A 19,084-nucleotide genomic window follows, 5' to 3' on the forward strand; every position below is an offset into this window, starting at 1 on the left:
GGGCAACAAGACGAGATGCTGTCAATTCAGCAGCTTCGAATGCTGGTCCGTCGTATTGCATCGAATGTGTCGTCGTAAATTACGGCCAGAGGAATCGACTCCCTTCAATCCCATCGAATATTGCCATGTCGCATTGAGGATTGTGTCCGTATCTTGGCCGGAAGCCCGATTGCAGCAGCGCCGCTCATTGGCCACTGCGGCGACGCTACGGGGGGCTGCAGGGGCTGGCAGGGGTTGAGGAGGGGCCAAACTCGTGCAGGTGGGCGCTAGCAAGCACAAGCACCCGCTGGAGCACCGCTAACGTGCATCGCGAGGCAGTGCTCGTGCTCAGTGCAAACTGCATCCCGTGGGAGCTGCATGCGGTAGTTGAGTAGATGGTATGGAAGTGACGGTGTTGGAAGTGAGGGGAACATGCATGTAGCTACGACAGCAGAAAAGAATAGATATGTATATAGTAGTATTGATCAGATACTAGGGAGATGCGGCAATATCTGTAGTTGTTGCAAGTATTGATGCATCAGATACTGCAGGTTCTGAATCTACGGCAGCACTCTCGCACATGTAGGTACATGTAGTCAAGGACGGACTGCGCTAAACACACAGAGGCAGCGCGCGACCAAAGCCCCAGCCACTAACTAAACCCGTAACCGTTGAATCCACATGGGCCTTTCACGTTATGAAGCTTCGACAGGTACGAGGACCGACGGCATCCATTTGATCCTTGTTCCACCATCGGCTCATGTTTGGCCAAAAACTCGGGCCTCTGCCACTGACGTACCACAGGCTGTGCTTCCCAACTTCGTCCATCCAACGCGCGCTCGACCATTCCGCACGACGCCGGCGCCTGCTGGGTGTCGCCATACCGAGACCAGCTGCCGCAGCTTAGTGCCGAGCCCTTTTGCCAAGTTCCGATAAGAACCTGGATCCAACAACGTCGACCCGAGAGTTGACGACGACGGACATTCTCGACCTTGTACAAACACCGAGCATTACATCCCCCCCGCGCCGCTCGCATAACATCGACCGCGGCCTGCGACGGCCTGCGATCGCCTCCCCGAGCCAGGCTGAACTGCTCACTGTCAACCATCCTCGAGAAGCAAGCGTCCTCCCCTCTCGCCGGTGACCATGTATCAGGGCAGCCAACGCCATGTCTCGGGCAACGATCCCTCCAGGCCCTTCCAGGTGCCTCCTCCTCCACCGCCTCCTCCAGCCATGGCGCCCTCCATGGTCGGGCCTCAGATGAACATGATGGTGCCGCCTCCCCCGCCGATTCGATATGCTGCTGTGCCTGGGGCAGCCCAGGGCGTCATGATCCCGCCGCCGCCAGGCCCTCCTCCCGGAGGCGGCATGATGCAGGCTCCAAACTGGCACGGCAACTTTGGTCGTCTGTATGATGGTCGGCCGAGTTACGCCGTGCCTCCGCCGCCTCCAACCAACCACCACCAGCCCTATAACCCTAACAAGTTTCACGCCGCGATGCAGGCAATGGCCATACCCCCCCCTCCACGCCAGACCGATGCAATGAGCGCGACGTATATACCGACGGGGGACACATACGGAGAAGGCGTGGGAATACCGGCGTTCGGCCGAGAGGAACCGCAAACTTCGTGGGCGCAGAACGGGACCGACACTGGCACCATGATGTCAATGGATGAAAGACAACAGCAAGCATATATGGGAGCTCAGGCCAAAGGGCCAAACGTACCGAGTGCACCGACAACCGCTACTGCGCCAAGCACCATCCCTCCCGAAATAGCAGCCCAGTGGCCGCTGGACACGGTCCTGTTGTGGCTGGCGCAGAACCAGTTCTCCAAGGACTGGCAAGAGACGTTCAGATCCCTGAACCTCTATGGCGCGCAGTTCTTGGAACTGGGCAGTGCCCACGGCGGACGTGGAAACTTTGGTATGATGCACCAGCGGGTATATCCTCGATTGGCGCAGGAGTGTACCAACAGCGGAACGGGGTGGGATCAGCCGAGAGAGAGAGAGGAGGGAAAGCGAATGCGAAGGTTAATTAGGAGTGTCGTCACTGGCCGCCCCGTCGAAGCTTCCAAAGCCGTCCCCGCCCATGGTCGAAAGGAATCTACAGCTTCCAGCCAACCCTCCAATCTTCCTACTGCTGGCTCAGATGCCGCCGACAATATCGAGTCTCCCATCGTGCCTCCCAACTCCATAGCCGCACGAAGGTTTTCTCAAACCAGATCGACAACGATGCCGCCCGCCAACGGCACTGATGCGAACCACAGGGCAGTTTTGAAAAGCCTCGAACTCGGACGTCAGAGTCCCACTGGCGAACACGCGGCCAGTCCAGGTGGCAGCCCGGCCCCTCAGCCCACACTCTTCCACTCGGCCACCACTCCTATTCTCTCCTCGTCGCCAAGCTCATCCAAGTTTACCCATCGCTCAAGGAATAGTACGGACTCGGCCGCATCCAACGCCGCGATATATGGATCGGGAATTCCGCCAGAGGCAATTGGGCTAATGAATCGAGGCATGAGCTTGGCGGAGTTGATGTCTGCGTCGAGAAGTCAAGACGGCTACTCTAACAGGCATGCCGAATCTCCTTCATCTGCCAAAGACAACAAGAGTTTTCTTAGTTTCCTGTCCAGGAAAAAGCGCCAGCAAGTTGATGGCGCCTTTCCTTCGCCAGATGATCTCGACTCCCCCACTTCACCGGCACTCTATAGGCCCCTGCCGACGGCAACTCATGGGTCCGATGCGAGTGACGCCCACTTGGACACATCTAGCATCACTTCACAGTACAGACCAAAACATCATGTCGCCCAGGGCAGAATATTCGTCTTGGCCACTATGGATTACTGGAACTACCGCATGTGCGATATCACGGAGGCGGAGACTGCCGCGGATATTCGTCAAGCCGTCTGTTTGAACCTCGGTCTTCCCGACATGGAGAGTTCCTTCATATATGCTACCGAACTGGGCCAGTTTGAACACAATGAGCCTCTGGATGATCAAAAGCTTCTAACCACCAAGCGAGTAAAGGCTGATTCTGCGGGGACGCTCAAGTTTTTTGTTACTTCACACAACGCACTAACCCCCAGTCTGAGCAGTGAAGTGCCAACGCTGTTGTCGCCAGATGCCATCCCGCCGGGAATAGATGCAGAGGCGTATGCACGTCTCAATGGACGCCAGAGATCCAGCTCGTCCCCGCCTACGTCTCGATCCAACACGCTCACGTCGGACAAGGTGGATGAGAGTGCCTTGGCTCAGGAGGCGAGCGAGTACAGAGCTGAGTTGGCAAGGAAGCAGCGCGAATATCTTGCAAAGAAAAAGCAGGCTAATATGAAGGAGAGCCCCATTGTGCCGCCCGAGTCCATTGTAGGTTTTGGCATTGTGGGTAGGAATGTTGATTTCGACCAGCCTCGAATGTCGCCGTATGAAGACAGAAAGCCTGAACACCTCTTGCCCCAACGACGGCCACCGGCACCGCCAAGTGATCCGTCCGCAACACTGATCAAGGCGAACTCACTTAGCAAGAAGACGGGACGGCACATGAACGGCAACGCTGCTGAAGGGCATGCAACGCCGCGATACCCTCTGCCATCGTCTGCGTCGCCTGAAGCAGAGGCGTCGGAGAGCGGTAAAAAGCCGTCGCCACAAAAGTTCAATATACCTGCCGCGGGCATGGGCGGCTTCGTAGGCGCGGCATTGGTTGGCATGGGCAGAAATCTGGGGGCTATCGGACAGTCAACGGCCAACGGGCCGCGTGGAGCGTCGCCCAACAGAGTTGCAACACAACCGATCGCAGCCAGCAACGGCTTGCAGCAGCTGCCGATAGGTAAGAAAGCTATGTCTATTGTTAATTTTCGTGAAACTAGCTCGGCTAGGCCAAGTCCTGGCTCGGGCTCTCCCAAAACTCTTACCTGGAGTCCGGGAAACATGTCTTTTGTTGTGCCTGACTATTCACCTGCCCCTTCACCCCCTTTGGCGGCTTCAGTATTAAGCAATGATGAATCAGTTACTAAATTCACCATGATAGGGCAACGGCCGCCGTCCCCTACGGAGCTCAGCCCCAGCTCAACCCGGCCGCCGCCCATGGCAAACCCGTCATCCCCACCCCCTACCAACCCGAAATCCCCCGGCCCAGACCTGGACTTTACTGATACAGACGTCCAATTCACCCAACCACCTGTTACCCAGCAGCCCTCATCTGCCCAAGGCCGTCAGCCGCCTGCCAATGACAGCGACGACGATTCTGACGATGGTTTGTTTGCTATTCCGCTCGCCGGTAGAGCAAAGGGTAAAGAACCAAGTGGCAGGCCAGGACATGCGCAGAAACCTAGCCTGACTGTGAATACTTCGCGGCCAAAGAGCAAAACTCTCTCAGTCACATTTACCTCCCCCAAATCGACAGGTGAAAACGCGGACGATTGGTCCCGGAACGGAAATGGCTCCCGTCGAACTCCTGGAACCCCTGGCTCAGAGACGTGGGAGTCTGACAAGGAAGTCAAACTTGGCCGCCGCAAGTCGTTTATTGAGAAGGATGTATGGGCGAATCGACCTCCCACCGATGATTTGCTCAACAACCTCGACGATTTCTTCCCTAATTACGACCTCGATGAGCCTGTTCTTGAGGATAGCGTCTCGGCCGAGATGACAACCTCTCCAATCCCCGAAGTCGAGGAGTCGCCACAGCAGAGCGCGCCGCCTCCTCTCCAAGCCCCAGCCATGTATCAAGACACCATTAATCCTCCTCCCGCCGTCGCGTCTTCCAATCAATCCATCTATGACGGAGGGGACACGCTTGGCTCTGACGAATCGACATTGAAGGCCCTGGACCGTCGCCCATCCATACAAACAGTGGCTCAAAAGAGCATGAGGCGATCTGGCGGTCTTGGGCGTATGAAGTCCATCCGTGAAGTTGCTCGGGGTGCCCACGAGGCTAACAAACGATTCACGCACGCGCCGCACAACTCGGGCAACGCCACTACTACCGGAATCATGCGCCGAAAGAGCACCAAGATGTTCAACGCAAACATTGTGCAGATTCGGCCAGACCAGCGCGGCGGCATGGTGTTCCCGCGCGACATCCCACAAGATACTTTGCCTAAGCGACAGACGACATTTAGGTGGTTCAAGGGCCAGCTTATTGGTAAGGGTACTTATGGACGCGTTTATCTGGGTATGAATGCCACAACCGGAGAATTCTTGGCCGTCAAGGAAGTGGAAGTCAACCCCAAAGCGGCCGGAGGAGACAAGAGTAAGATGAAGGAACTCGTGGCCGCTCTGGATCACGAAATCGACACGATGCAGCATTTGGACCACGTCAACATTGTACAATACTTGGGGTGCGAGCGAAAGGAAACCAGCATTAGCATCTTCCTAGAATATATTCCTGGTGGCAGCATCGGCTCATGCCTACGCAAGCACGGCAAGTTTGAAGAATCGGTCGTCTCATCCCTCACGCGGCAGACATTATCTGGGCTGGCCTATCTCCATCGAGAAGGCATTTTGCACCGAGACTTGAAGGCGGACAATATTCTACTGGACCTAGATGGAACGTGTAAGATCAGCGATTTCGGCATTTCCAAGAAGACGGATAACATCTACGGCAACGACAAATCAAACAATATGCAGGGATCCGTATTCTGGATGGCACCCGAGGTGATCCGGTCACAAAACGAAGGATACAGCGCCAAGGTGGACATTTGGAGCTTGGGATGCGTCGTGTTGGAGATGTTTGCAGGACGGCGGCCGTGGAGCAAAGAGGAAGCCGTCGGAGCCATCTACAAGATCGCAAACGGAGAGAGGCCCCCAATTCCCGAAGACATCCAGGAGACCATAGGCCCCTTTGCAGTGGCGTTTATGGAGGACTGCTTCCAAGTGTAAGTTTTGAAAAGGGGATCATTTGCAGCGGAGACAAGGTGCTAATGAGGAGTTGCAGGAGTCCATTTGATCGGCCAACAGCCGACGTGCTTCTTTCGCAACATCCGTTCTGCGAGTTGGACTCGCACTACAACTTTTACGACACCGTCTTGTATACGAAGATTAAGGAGACGTATAAGTCGGCGTAAATAACACGTGCAGGGGGCAAGGTGAAAAGGTAGTCGGGTGTGAACGAATGACCTCTTATCCTCGATGCTGTTTTGATAAATCCAAGGACATGTTTGTTGTATATTAAGGGTACGCTTAGCGTTTTGGAACGACCAATGTAACAAGAAGAGCACGGCCGGGATGGCGCCCATGGTTAGGGATGGCGGCGTTTGCTTCCTGTGTTTGCGGTTGCTGGCGACGGACGCCGCGATGAGATGATTTACTCAAAAATGATATGCGCTTTCGATGAGCCATTGGGCTTTGGTTGGCGGGGTTTCTATGCTTTTTCTTGTTTGTCCCCCTTTGTCCTTTGAAAAAATTACTGATACACATCAGAGTTTGTTTTACCTGTCTAAGCGTGCAATACGTGATTATTGTTTTACCATGGGGCTGTGACGCATGCTATGAAGCAAGACTTTACTTGAATGTATACCTTTGAAGAGAGCTATATACAGGAAAACGCAAACAATGTGCCAAATGAGTTATTATGAAGGCATAATGAGAAGGCAACAATGGGGAGCCTCATTCTTTCTTCTCTCTCCCAGGTCCCTCTCTTTCATCCGTACCAAAAACGTAGTCTAGGAGCCCGATTCCGCCATAATACACCTCGAAGCGTTCGTGGTGTCTATCATGTTTCCTAGCCGCTCCCGCAAAGAAATCGTATCCGCTGTGCACCGTCGAAGTCTCGATGAGCTGAAAGGCCACAAACACCCACATGGTCAGGATATGGGACCCCAACAGCAGCGGCGGCAGCAAGATGGGCAGGACGTTGGCCGCGAGGTGCTCCACGGGATGGGCATACTGCGAGGAGAAGGCGACGGGGGCGGTGAACTTGTGGTGCGTCTTGTGGAAGCGCTTGTACAGGGGCCGCCAGTGGAAGATGCGGTGGGAGGTGTAGAAGAGGACTTCGCGGGCGAGGACGCTGAGGGCGAGGTGGGAGGCGAATTCTTGGAGCGGGGGGAAGCGAGGGTCGACTCTGATGCTCGGGGGACGGTTCTTGACGGAGGAGGCGTGGAGGAGGGCGGCGTGGAGGGCGAAGACGATGGTTTGGTTGCGGGTGCAGATGAGGATCGAGTGGAGGATGTCGGCGGAGGAGGGTTGTTTGGGGGCGGGTTGGATTTTGTGGTGGGCGGAGAAGGAGGGGGCGATGGAGTCGAGGCAGATGAAGAGGATGCAGGGAATCCACCAGAAGATGAATTGGATGATGAGGGTGCCGGTGAAGTCGATGGTATGGGGGTCGTGGGTTGTGACGAGGCGGGCCCAGAGGGCTTCTGTGGTGTTGAGGATGGTCATGGCCAGAGGGGGGGATATTTGACAAGGTATAGTAAGAATTGCCTGGGGGATTTTGAGAATCTAGGCTCTCAAGATTTGAAAGAAATTCTTCATGAGAAGAAAGAATGGAAATGTACGGGAGAATATAGTTGTGGATGGTGACTTGCTATTTTATAAGACGAAACGTTGAGCCACCAAGTTGAGTCTTGGACCTGACACACGCATATAGACGGGGGGATGGGATCTTGCCTCGGCTCGTGGGTGAGGGGCAAAGTTGGAAGATGGATTAGGTTAAAAGCAAGAAGAGAAATAAGAAAAGAAAAGAAAAGAAAGGATGGTTCCCGCGTGGAGATGGTGGCTGGAAACGCGGGCCGGTGCTAAAGAAGCTAAAGAAGAAAACTGTCTTGGTCATTTCCCCACGTCTGAGATGGATCTTTTTGGTCTGGGGTAATACTAGCGGAAATACGAAGATGCGTATGATTTGTACGCAAGTTGCCATTGGCTTTGATACGTTGTGATTCTTCCTCGTCTGGTGTCTTTTGTACATGAGCCTCGGCTCACATGCTTACAACCTCAAGACTTGCTGCTAAAAAAAAACTACTTACACCAAAGACTGCTTCACGCCCTCCATCCCCCCTCGAGCCATTCCTGCGCAATCCTATAACTGCCCTCGCGCACATCCCCCGGCACGGTATGTCCCGCCCCGTCCACGGCCACAAACGCCAGCCGGCCGGAGCTCTTCCACGACCCCGTGGCCGCCGTGCTCTCCGGCAGCGCCCGCCACGGCGCCAGGCGGTAGTCGGCGAGGCCGCTCCAGCGCAGGTTCTCGTACGCCCAGATGTTGCCGGGCGTGTTGACGATGTAGTCCTCGTTGCCCTGCAGGACCAGCACGCGGATGTCGCCCAGCTGGGGGGTGAGGTGGGCGTCGAGGATGCGGGCGAGCTCGCGGGTCGTGGTGCGGAAGGGGTCTTTGGAGAGGACGTAGGCGGAGTTGAGGACCATGTCGACGTCTTGGAAGATGTAGGAGGGGGGGAGCTTGAGGGCCTTTTTGATGTGTGGCTGGTTGATGTAGGCCGACATGTTGCCTTTTCTGACGTCTGCGCAGAAGGGCCAGTTGGGACACGGAAGATGGACTGTTTTTTTGCAAAAGATATTAGACAATTACGGTTTCAGACACTTGGAAGAAGCTTGACTCGCCGTTGAACGGATTCCTCTTGCCTGCCTCGACTTCGGCATAGTAATACGGATGCACAACCTCTTCCAGAAACGTCATCATGCCCCAGCACTCGTACCCATCACTGCTGGCGTCGCAGTTCCTCGCCAGCTCAAACGTCTTGGGCACGCTCAGCCTCAGCGCCTCGCACGTCGTGTCGTTCATAATCTTGCCGTGGTGGCCGTACCCTTTGCACAGGAACTCGTACACGCCCACCGCGGGGGCGGCAAAGTCGACGACGGCGTCGACCAGGATCAGCGAAGTGATGTTGCCGCGGAAGGCATCGCGAGAGTTGAACCTCCGCGAGTCCAGGATATGATTTAGATAGGTCGGGCCGTAGTGGCCGCCGTAGGACTCCGCGGCGATGTGGATGGGCAGGCGGGCGCGGTCGGGGAAGATTTCGCCGAAGAAGATGTTGAGGAAGGTCTGGAAGTCGGAGGCGCCGTCGAGGTCGTATGCTTGGATGGGAGAGTCTCGGGAGCGGGACGACAAACCGACGCCGGCGGGTTGGTCCAGGAAGAGCACCGAAGCGTTGTTGTTCCAGGCAAAGTCGTTTGGGACCGTGGTGTTTGCGCCGGCCTCGAGCCAGCACGCTCCCAGCTCGTTGAAGAGGCCCAGCATGGAGCTGCCGCCGGGCCCTCCGTTCATCCAGACAACGACGGGGTCGTTGACGGGGTCGTTGCGGCTGTCGAAGAACCAGAAGAAGAGGCGGTGCGAGTCCGTCACGTCGACGGTGCCGGTCCATTGAGATTCGCCGTACGTGGCACATGTAGAGTCGTCTTGTGGTGTCAGAGTGAATTGGCCGGCCTTGAAGGCAGGGACATTGTCTGATGAAGAGGCCGTTCCCATGTTTGAGCCGGTCAATGGCTGCTGCTCGCCGAGTCCGAAGCTTTGAAGTTGGGCTTTGGCAGAAGGGCCCAGAGCGTGCTGCTTGGCCGCAAAGAACGGGGGAAGCCGTAGATGAGCTGTCGCGCTGCCTGCGAGCAGGATGCCCGAGGCAATGGCGCCTTTGGAGATGATCATGGTGAAGCTGAGAGCTGGAGTTGTATGGAACTCATCAACTCTTCACTCTTTGCGAACTAGTCTGCCTTCTGCTGTATAACTGGATTGGCCCAATCAACCACCATTCAAGTCAAAGATGAATTGAATCTCTTGAACGAGATGAGGCGATTGCGTGAGATTATCAATGAATTGTCCCAGCGGGGTTCGTCTACTGTACCCGATTCCTTCGCGTCATCTCCAAGCCGTCGCGAGTTCTAGACGCATGCATATTGTCCCTGTAATCACATATCGCAAATCCTACGACGGGTATCTCCTCCGTACTATGGCAAATGGGTACATGCAGCGTTTGCCGTTACGGGACGGCTCCGGACGGGGTTCTTTTGTAGCCTCGGAATCCAATGGCGGGAATAACAAAATCCGCATCGCATGTGAAGCTGAAGCTGAAGCTGAAGCTGGCTAGGAACTTTTGCTACTTTTACTGTCAATTGAAATTGCATCTACTGAAGAGTCTGTCATGTTTGCCAAATTCCACTTGTTACATCTACAAACTCAATCATCACTGAGTCATCACCAAACACATTACACCGCAGTTGATGAAAAGACATCATATATTCCGTTACTTCAAACTCTTTGATATATCCAATATGTATATATAAGCCTTCATGCCAAATACCCAGATCCATAAGCCACATATAAAAAAAAATAACAGCATCAACCAGCTGTAGCCAATACAACCCTTTGTCATTAAATCAAAACAGCGAAGCATTCTACAAAAAAATGTCCAAAGAAGTCATCTTTCATCCGTTCATTCATTAATTCATGACGTCGTTGTCTCACAACAACCTCGCAACGCTCAAGTCAGGGTCGCCAGCATGGCTCGCATAATTCCAGGCGATGGTCCTGTACAGTCCAGGTCAGCTGCCTGCCCCCAAAGAAACGACAAAAAGCAAGAGGGAATTATCAATGGCGCGGCGCACCTTCATCGGTATTTTGGCACGCTGATGGACATCCTACCTTTCTTGTCCTTCTCGATACGCGCCGGCTTGTGGGACGCAAACCTCTCCACCTGCTCCTCGTAGACGATGAGCTCGCCGTTGGGAAGTCTCTCGGTCCGGACAATCTCCTTCTCGCCAACTTCACGTCTTCGTCCATGCGATAGCTCCTTCTCCAGGGCTCGGATCTCGGCGCGGATATCTTTGCCGCTTCGCGATCGTGATCGATGACGCTCCACCAGCTGGTACTCGCTGCTGCTGCTATGGTGGTGGTGGTGGTGAGAGTGAGAGCGGGAGCGGCTTCTGCTGCTCACCGTTGGCGACATATCACGGTACACCGTCTTGTCGATCAGCTCAACATCGCGCGGGGTAGCCTCAATGATGACGGGGGCCGGTGGAGGAGGCGCGGGGATGATGATGGCCTGTGAAGTCGGGGGAGGATAAAGGTGAGGCTGAGGGGGGTGATGATGATGAGCCGGGGTTTCGATGATGAGCTCTTCTCGGCGCTCTCGAACATGAACTGGAGTGTCGATGATGAGCTCTTCCCTGCGCTCCCGAACGATTTCACCAGCTGAGGACCGGGCCGCAGAAATTTCAAGTTCGCCTTTGGTATCCGGATTAGTATCAAGCAACCCATCGCAAGACTGCTCAAGGAGAACTAGACTCACTGGCTTTGTACTCCTCACTGAGCTTGAGTAAATGATCAATGTTGGCCTGTCCCAGGGCCTTTTGAACAACAACGACATTCCCCTATTGACCATTTGGTTAGACTTCGTACAAACACTTACACTTGTTTAGCAATCATATTCAGAGACATACCTCTTCGATAAAGGGATAGCCAATATCAATCAAAGCACGCTTAGACACGAGCCTGGCGGGAATTCTCGTCTTTCCCTTCTTCGGGTATTCGCTCTTGACGCTCTTAAGCGTGGTGCCACCGCTGCTGCTGCTGCTGCTGCTGCTGCTGGAAGACCGGGTCGAGGACTTGGATGCTCGCGATCTTCCCCGGTGGCTCTTCTTGGTGGAACGAGAGTCTCGGCTCCTGCTACGCTTCTCCTTTTCCTTCTCCTTCTCCTTCTCGCGGATAATCTCTCGCTCAACAATGCGCTCGGTGGGATAGCGCTGGACACCTTCTTCGATGCGATCATGTTCAACGTGGATGTCCTCGTAAAAGCGCTCATCATATCGCCGAGCCGGCGGCAGGCCTCGAGCCTTGGGTAACGGGATAGGTGTGTACGACGGGGCCCGGTATTCCTCGCGGTACTCTTCTCGGCGAATATCCTCGCGCCGGGCCGGCGGCGGCAACTCTTCGCGTTGGTCAAAGAACTTGGGGAGCGGGCGGCGGTCATAGGTATCGAGCGATGACTGACGGCGTACCATAGTCGGGCGCCGCGGCGAAGAGTCGCGGTAGTATTCGCGATCGCGCTCTTTCTCCAATACGATGCGCTCTCCGCGAGGCGGCTCGGGCCGGCGACCGAAGCGGGCATCATCTTCGTAGAACCGGCGGTCACGGACAAGATCGTCTTCGTAGGATGTTCTTCCGCTTCCGTACAGCCGGTCAAATCGGTCGGCGGACTGCTCTCGGGGGCCTCGTCCGCCGGCCATGAAAAGTCGATCCTCCTCGACAAAGCGTTCCCTCGAATGAACCCTGTCTCTATCGCCACCGAGGCGATCTCGTTCCCAGCGATCTCCGCGACTAGCCATGGTGAAATCTGGAGCAATCAAAAATCTGTACGAGGCTTCCTTGGCTGTTGAGTGGCTGTTCGGTCTAGCCGCCCGTAATAAACAGGAAGCAGCGGAACAAAGAACAGTGTCGCTCTCTTTGTCTGATAGCAATAGCTCCGTGAAACTACTGGCCGCAAACAAACTATTCCGGGCTCGTCCTGATGCTATAAAAGGATGAAAGAAGATGGTGAGACTGAAAGCAAGGGCCAAGGCCAACCGGTTATATGAAACAACCCTCTTTCTGGGCCAGCAGCAAGTGGGCGATGACGTTGGTGTGCTGAGCCCCGCTTGAGGCCTTCCACTCGGTTCCAAGTTTTGGACAGGGGATGCTGGTACGAACAAGCCCAAAGCTGAGACTTGCAGCAGCCAAGAGAGATGATGCTAGTGGCCAGAGAGGCCCCGTGATAAGCCACAGGTGAGGTCACGGACAGGGGCAAGAGGATCAAATGGTTCGCTGAGGTTCGCGTGAGGGAGCCGGGCCAAGGGTGGCTCTCGTGATGCCGGGAGGGAATGTGATGTGGCTGGTGAGATGTGAGGGCTCAGGTGTTGCGGCCTCTCTGGAGTCATTCCCAACAAAGGATTGATGGCTTGCTCAGGTACTAATTATAATTACTATTGTAACTATACGAGACGGACAAAGAGAAGACAGATATAGACTCTATGGACACCAGGGGCCCTTCCTCATGTGGCTCTGTAAGGGGATGAACCCGCGATCATTTTTTGTGTTCAGGTGAGGGGCCCCTGGTGACGTTTTCGTGAAGACATTGGGCGACTGCAAGACTTCCCCCCCACTGGCGTCGCTGGGCCTGTAAAAATCAAATCAAGGCTTTTTAGCTGCATGCTCTGCCCGACAGAAAAACCCACTTGCATCAACAAAGGCTGTGCTTTATGTAGAGCGAGGGTTTGAAAAAGTTGAACGGTCAAGACGGTGTAAATGGGCCCAACGGCAGAGAATGACTCTCAAGGCATCATCCACAACAATTGCGACCAAGTGCCCCCAAACCAGACGACAAGGCATACATGGGACTCGATCGACGGATGATGCTGCCTACCTGACCCGACAGACATTGCTCACAACATGTCCCAGCCCGATACGACAATACAGCAGTGCAGTCACTTGTCAACAAATATGTGCCCAGCTGTCCAAGCCCACAGGTCATTAACTCAATCATCACTAGGTGCCTCGAGTAGCCCCCAATAATACTCCGTAGTCTGTCCCTCTCCATCAGCACAGCCATCGCCTCCTGCGTTGGCGAGCCCCGAGCCGGGACACGGCATTTTGCCATTGGGCCGGCATCAACGATCTGACATCCGTGCTCCCGTCCCACCGCATCAGGTCCCTTGCTTCTTTTTTTTTTTTTTTTTTTCTCCTTTTTTTTTGGTTTCTCGGGCTGTGCTGTGCCCTTGATCACCAACTAAGACGGGCCAAGCCTGGATCAAATGCATTGGTGCCCGTGGTATCAGGCCATCTTAGAGGCAACGCTTGGCCGACCAAGGGAGGGTAAAGAAGAAAGAACGACGAAAAAAAAAGAGGAGGTGAGAGGAAATGAAAGGAAAATTCAGACACGCTTGCGCTCTTTGTTCAACCGTCATGTGTGAACGAACGTGCATTTACGGGACCTGACATCGAATGTGCAGATTTCCGTTTCCGGTAGGTACAAGCAGCTACACTGAGGGAGCAGTGCGAGAAAAAGTACCTGCACCCGGATCACGCTCGACTTACACGGCCATCGCATTGCGAGCATGTAAACGGACTCGTAACAATGGCTGAAAAATTCACGCTACGATGGAAGAAACATGTCACCAGGTCACCTGGCGAAAAGAAGTATTTCTCAATCGTAATTGTGGGCTGTGGTGACAGGTATGTACATACATGTATGTATCCAAGTTGTGGTGTCATGTACCAACACGCAGTCTTTCATCAACCCTTTTGTTCATTCATCTCATTTCATCTCGTGCATCATTCATTCAATTGCAATATCCAAAGTATAGATCATGCATTCCAACCCTAATCAAGCCAAATCCTCTCATTTTCAATCAGCGTCACGCTTAGCAGCCAGCATAGATGGCGTTGGCAAAGAGCGCATAAGTATCGGCGTGGTTGAGGTTCTGCGCGGCAGACAGACTGCGCACAAAGTTGTATCCGTATCCGTTGTAGTCCTGAGTGCCCTTGACTTGGCTCAAGTGCGTAATCTCGTGGATGTTGGTGGTGGCCTGGTCCTGAGCGTGGCAGGATCGGGTCAGCGCGGGGAGAGCCGTGAAGTAGAGGTTGCAGTAGACCATCAGGCTGGAGCTGGGGAGCGTGTAAGCCAGCACGTTGGAGGAGCACGAGCTGAGGACGTCGGAGCAGTAGTAGCTGGCGACGCCGCTGCTGGTCGAGCTGCACTCGGAGAGCACGCGGCTGAAGACGCCGGAGACGGTGCTTCGCACGCTGCTGGTGGAAGATTTGAAGTACTCGGTGAGCTTGGCGGCAGAGCCAGAGGCGGCGGCTTGCTGGGCGAGCTGGGCAACGGAAGCACAGTTGCGGAGAGCCGCCTGAGTGACAGACAGCTTGCTGCCGGTGCAGTCGCTCTGGACGCGGGTGCGCTTCTGGTGAAAGGCAACGCGGCGGGCAGAGGCATCTGCGCCGTCGACTTCAATCTCAATCTTGTTGGTCTCGAACGGCACAGAGCCGACGAGCTCGTTGGACTCTTCTTGGGCAAAGGAGAAGGCACCAACGGACTGGATGTCGTATTTGCCGCCAATGGAGAGGTCGTGGGCCTCGGCAATGTCAAAGGTCACCTCGATTGACTCTCCGGCAGCGATGTGCTGGAAGGCATCCTCAGCCAGGTTCTGAGTAGAGATGCGCTGACGAACACCGTCAAAGGCGACGACGTGCTCTTAGTATGATGTTAGCAACGTCATGTTTATGGGAAATATCCAAGGGGTTATGAGGACACATACCGCCAGAGCTGATTGTGACCTTCTCAACGGGGGCGCTGTCCAGGATGGTACCGGTCTTGAAGATCTTCAAGTTGTTCTTGCCCGTGTTGGTAATGACAGCCTTGATTTCAGCGTTGCCAGCACCCTCGAGCTTGATGTCGAGGGGAGTCGGGGCCTTGCCAGGGGCGGCAGAGGCCAAGGCGGCGAGGGCAATGAGACCAGAGATGAACTTCATTTTGAGAGCAGACAGATGTGAGGATTGAATGAGATGCTTGGAGACAATGAAGAGATGCCATATCCAAGAGTGGCGATGAGTAAACCTATTTATACTTGAAAGTCGACATGATAATGAAGACTCTGAGCTCAAAGAGCATCATCAAGACTGGTGCAATGTCCATCTCGTTTGGACAGCCGATCAAAAGTTCTTCTCACCCATGGCCATATCCCCATCATCAATCTCCAGTCAACGGCAAGCAACGGCCAACCTACTTACACAGCCTCTCAACCTCGTCCACCAGATTGGTCCTGCTTCCACTCATGTAATGTCGTAATCTGGGGTTTACACGAAAGATAGAGCATGTTTGCACACCCAATCCAAACCGAGCTGCCTTATTAGGTACGGCATCCGTTGGCAGAATGGCGAAATAGCAAGGTGAGGCATGCTCAATTGCCAACCATTCACGCCCGAATGCCACCGTATCCATCGTATCGGCAGTGTTCTCAGGGAATTATCCCTTTGTTTACTCGTCAACAAGTCTGATTGGATCTATAAGATTCTCATGGCATCACGGTATCTATTTGCGTCAAGATACAATTGTTCGATAACAATCTTACAAAGATCGTGACTCTTCCCAGGTTCATTATTTCGCGTCTCAACGTCACATTTCGTTTCGTCTGGGTGAGCCCCATACGCGGAAATCGGCGGCTTCCTCTCATATGCAAGTAACAAGCGCCCTGATGGTAGAAAGGCATTTAGCCTCAGTGTTCAAATCAACTACAAACGACGGCCCGGTGCCGAGATGCGGACTCAAAGCAACATGAATACACGTTCCGGCCAGTAGTAGGGCGTTGCTCCCCCTCAACGCCAAGCGATAAGCGTGAGACAGGGCCTGAACAGCTTCCAAAAAGGTCGAAAATCCCCGGTGTGCTGGAACTCTGGGATATATGGCTGAAAGTGGACGGTTGTGTTGTATTTCGTGTCGCCCTCAGACATGCAACGGCAGCATCTTGGCGTCTCTGCCGACGTTTATGCCAAGGACGGGATTGATGTTTCTTATCATCGGTACATGTTTGCTCCGTTGATTGAGGATCCAATTTGGCGATTGCGCTACGTGCTATACGAGGTTAGTGTAAGAAGACTAGAAGACGAGAGATGTGCATATGATGAAGATGTATGTCCTGTTCAGAAAGGGCACCTATCTCTTCAACGTATGGAGTTGACAACCTCGTATTGCTTTGTTGAGGATCTGGTGACTCTCCACCGAGAGAAATCCGAGAGTGAGAGATTTTGGAGCAATCCCTTGGTTAGATTCTTGGCGTCCATTTCGCCTGCATATAATTTGCATTCGTCAAGGATAATTGCCATACTGTCAGACACTGGGGGACCGCCGACGTGCGCAGCCGATCTCGCCAGTCCGGCTCGATCGGGTAGCATTGAAGGCGTGTTTAGCCCGCGTAATTGTAAGCTTGCTCAGACGCTTAATTGGTGAACCTGATGACCTTCCTCTTCCGGGCTTTCCCAAGTACCGGAGCCGTGGTTTTTGGCGATAGTAGATGGCAAATCCCGTGGTGTGCAAGGTCTTGGCCGGGAGATATTCCCAACAGGGAAGCTCGCCCGTTGGAGATGCGGTGCAGCCAAGCCTTTGCGATATCTATTTTATTTGTAGGGTGGAATACATGGACTCGTAGTTGATAGGACAAGACAAATCATGTAGATGATCTTGCCGCCTGGGAACTTGAACCAACAATCCTTGGCAGTGATCATCATTATGGTCCTCTGAACGGCTACTCCGGACATAGCCTCTCCTCGTCTAGCTAAGAGACTGTAGCGAGTCTCGTCACTCAAGTCTCGGAGTCTCATCAACAATGTTAGGAATTGTGTGATGGTATCTTAGAGTTATCTTTGGATCATTCAATCAAGATATAATTAGCCAATATACCGAACGCCTCGGCAGCTCGCTGCGGAATCGATCTTGGCCATGCCTTGACTCCACCTGCTAAAGATTAAGAATCGGCCCCAAGACAAGCATAACGTAAGGTTATGAATAAACATCAAACTTTGAACCCTGTTTCCAGCTCTGTGTTGGAGCACTATTCCCGTAATTAATGCACAAAAGTGCCTCGCATAGTGCTGAGTTGCCTAAAGTAGAAGCTGGGGATGATGGCTTGAACAAAGAACTCTAACCCGGAGGCGACCGTCCGAAAGGCGTACGAGACGCATGTCGAGAGTAGTCAAGCGAGATGTTTTGCTCTCTATCATGCTCGTATCTTTATACGACGGTTTACTGGCTCTTCTGTAGATTCGGTAGCAGTTTAGGATTGGTGTTGTTGATCGGCTTGAATCTTTATCCAAGTATAGGTAGAGATAGGGGTCTTGTTTCGGAGAGGAACATGTCGGTCAATCATCTCGCACACAGTCAATGACACGGCTCATGTTGCCAGCGGACATGAGACATCCGGTCGATGAGCGTCATCAGTCTCAGGCACCACCCCGCTTCCAAGCCATAGCACACGCATTCACCCTGTTTGCCAAGTTTCCAACCATGTTTGTAAATCCATGAACGGTCAGTTTCCTGCTTTCTTCACTTAACCTATTCATTTGATACCCCGACGTCTCATTTCCGATGAGCCACGCCTATTATCCAAGTATTCGCGCCATCTTTGGATTGAGCCTGGTTCTTACATTTGCTAAATTCTTTCTATGGCCAGCAGCTTCAATGGAGAGCCACAGCAGCAACTCCAGTCCCATCGACCGTCTCCGCGTGACTATTGAGCAGACCAAAACATCTCCTCTCACCATCACCAGCACGGTCGTCAATGGAAATACACATCCAATCACTTTTCTCTTATACAACTCGCCGCTAGACACTCTTGCACCAACTATCGGCCTGCTTACCATCACTCCTGACGGCACTCTACAGCCTCTCGAATTGCCCGAGATTCAGGTTCGCAGAGAATGGCCTCCCAGCCCTGATTCACTCATTCAACTCGGTCCTGGAGCAAGCCAAACAGCAAAAATTGTCCTCAAGGATTTCATCACTTCGCAACTTGACAAAAAGGCATCAGTTGTTCTCAAAGGCCATTGGGACATGGTATGGGCCAAGCAGAAAGATGACATAACGGTCGACATGATAGAGCAGGCTCAGGCACAGCCGAATCCAGACATGTTTACTGGCAGCTTCGCGACTGAGAGTTTAGAAATAAGTACTGTCTAGAAAATGAATGAATCCAATAGCGCTCATGATCTGCTCTCACTCTCACTGCATCATACAAGCGATTTGATATGAACCACGTGATGATGAGTGAATCAATGTGCCGTTGCTTTGATGAAATTGAAGCTGCTTTTAGCCCACCACTGACAAGGCACTTGAGCTTGGGCGGCGCGTTTCAGCGCTAGCATCAAATGTCACTCTCAACAGCGCGATTGTTAGTGCGTCAAAGAGCTGCAAATTCCATGCAAGTTTCATCAAAGCAACATTGAAGCTACCGAATGAAAGTTCACAGTCAAAGAATATCGACAAATGCGCGCATTCATTGTTCACCATGTCACATAATCCGTCCTTTGATGTAGATGAAGCATTATTTCAAGCTTCCCATCCGCCCTCGCCTGCGACCATTCCCACTACAGTAGATCTTGATCAAATCTCATCTCTACCTCATCTCTCTGTTGGACGATGATGCCTGA

General features: G+C 53.4%; 7 protein-coding genes across 7 annotated transcripts; 2 read left to right on the forward strand and 5 right to left on the reverse strand.

Moving 5' to 3' along the window:
• Positions 1–1,125: 1,125 nt before the first annotated feature.
• On the forward strand, positions 1,126–6,035 carry Triagg1_9501 (uncharacterized protein; the record flags this gene model as incomplete). The annotated part of the gene is made up of 2 exons (XM_062904466.1): positions 1,126–5,846; positions 5,906–6,035. The coding sequence occupies 2 exons, from the start codon at positions 1,126–1,128 to the stop codon at positions 6,033–6,035; spliced, it is 4,851 nt and encodes a 1,616-aa protein (XP_062751538.1).
• A 541-nt stretch (positions 6,036–6,576) lies between these two features.
• Triagg1_9502 (uncharacterized protein) lies at positions 6,577–7,347 on the reverse strand (the record flags this gene model as incomplete). The annotated part of the gene is made up of 1 exon (XM_062904467.1): positions 6,577–7,347. The coding sequence occupies one exon, from the start codon at positions 7,345–7,347 to the stop codon at positions 6,577–6,579; it is 771 nt and encodes a 256-aa protein (XP_062751539.1).
• Positions 7,348–7,944: 597 nt separating this feature from the next.
• Triagg1_9503 (uncharacterized protein) lies at positions 7,945–8,406 on the reverse strand (the record flags this gene model as incomplete). Its single annotated transcript, XM_062904468.1, has 1 exon — positions 7,945–8,406. The coding sequence occupies one exon, from the start codon at positions 8,404–8,406 to the stop codon at positions 7,945–7,947; it is 462 nt and encodes a 153-aa protein (XP_062751540.1).
• A 73-nt stretch (positions 8,407–8,479) lies between these two features.
• Triagg1_9504 (uncharacterized protein) lies at positions 8,480–9,562 on the reverse strand (the record flags this gene model as incomplete). The annotated part of the gene is made up of 1 exon (XM_062904469.1): positions 8,480–9,562. The coding sequence occupies one exon, from the start codon at positions 9,560–9,562 to the stop codon at positions 8,480–8,482; it is 1,083 nt and encodes a 360-aa protein (XP_062751541.1).
• Positions 9,563–10,520: 958 nt separating this feature from the next.
• Triagg1_9505 (uncharacterized protein) lies at positions 10,521–12,237 on the reverse strand (the record flags this gene model as incomplete). Its single annotated transcript, XM_062904470.1, has 3 exons — positions 10,521–11,137; positions 11,202–11,283; positions 11,353–12,237. The coding sequence occupies 3 exons, from the start codon at positions 12,235–12,237 to the stop codon at positions 10,521–10,523; spliced, it is 1,584 nt and encodes a 527-aa protein (XP_062751542.1).
• Positions 12,238–14,307: 2,070 nt separating this feature from the next.
• Positions 14,308–15,415, reverse strand: Triagg1_9506 (uncharacterized protein; the record flags this gene model as incomplete). The annotated part of the gene is made up of 2 exons (XM_062904471.1): positions 14,308–15,137; positions 15,202–15,415. 2 exons carry the CDS (start codon positions 15,413–15,415, stop codon positions 14,308–14,310), a joined length of 1,044 nt encoding a protein of 347 aa, XP_062751543.1.
• Positions 15,416–18,116: 2,701 nt separating this feature from the next.
• Positions 18,117–18,614, forward strand: Triagg1_9507 (uncharacterized protein; the record flags this gene model as incomplete). Its single annotated transcript, XM_062904473.1, has 1 exon — positions 18,117–18,614. The coding sequence occupies one exon, from the start codon at positions 18,117–18,119 to the stop codon at positions 18,612–18,614; it is 498 nt and encodes a 165-aa protein (XP_062751544.1).
• Between the last annotated feature and the right edge of the window lie 470 nt (positions 18,615–19,084).

This window comes from Trichoderma aggressivum (assembly GCF_033847375.1).
Source record: "Trichoderma aggressivum f. europaeum strain CBS 100526 chromosome Unknown scaffold_054, whole genome shotgun sequence".
Taxonomy (NCBI): Eukaryota; Fungi; Ascomycota; class Sordariomycetes; order Hypocreales; family Hypocreaceae; genus Trichoderma; species Trichoderma aggressivum.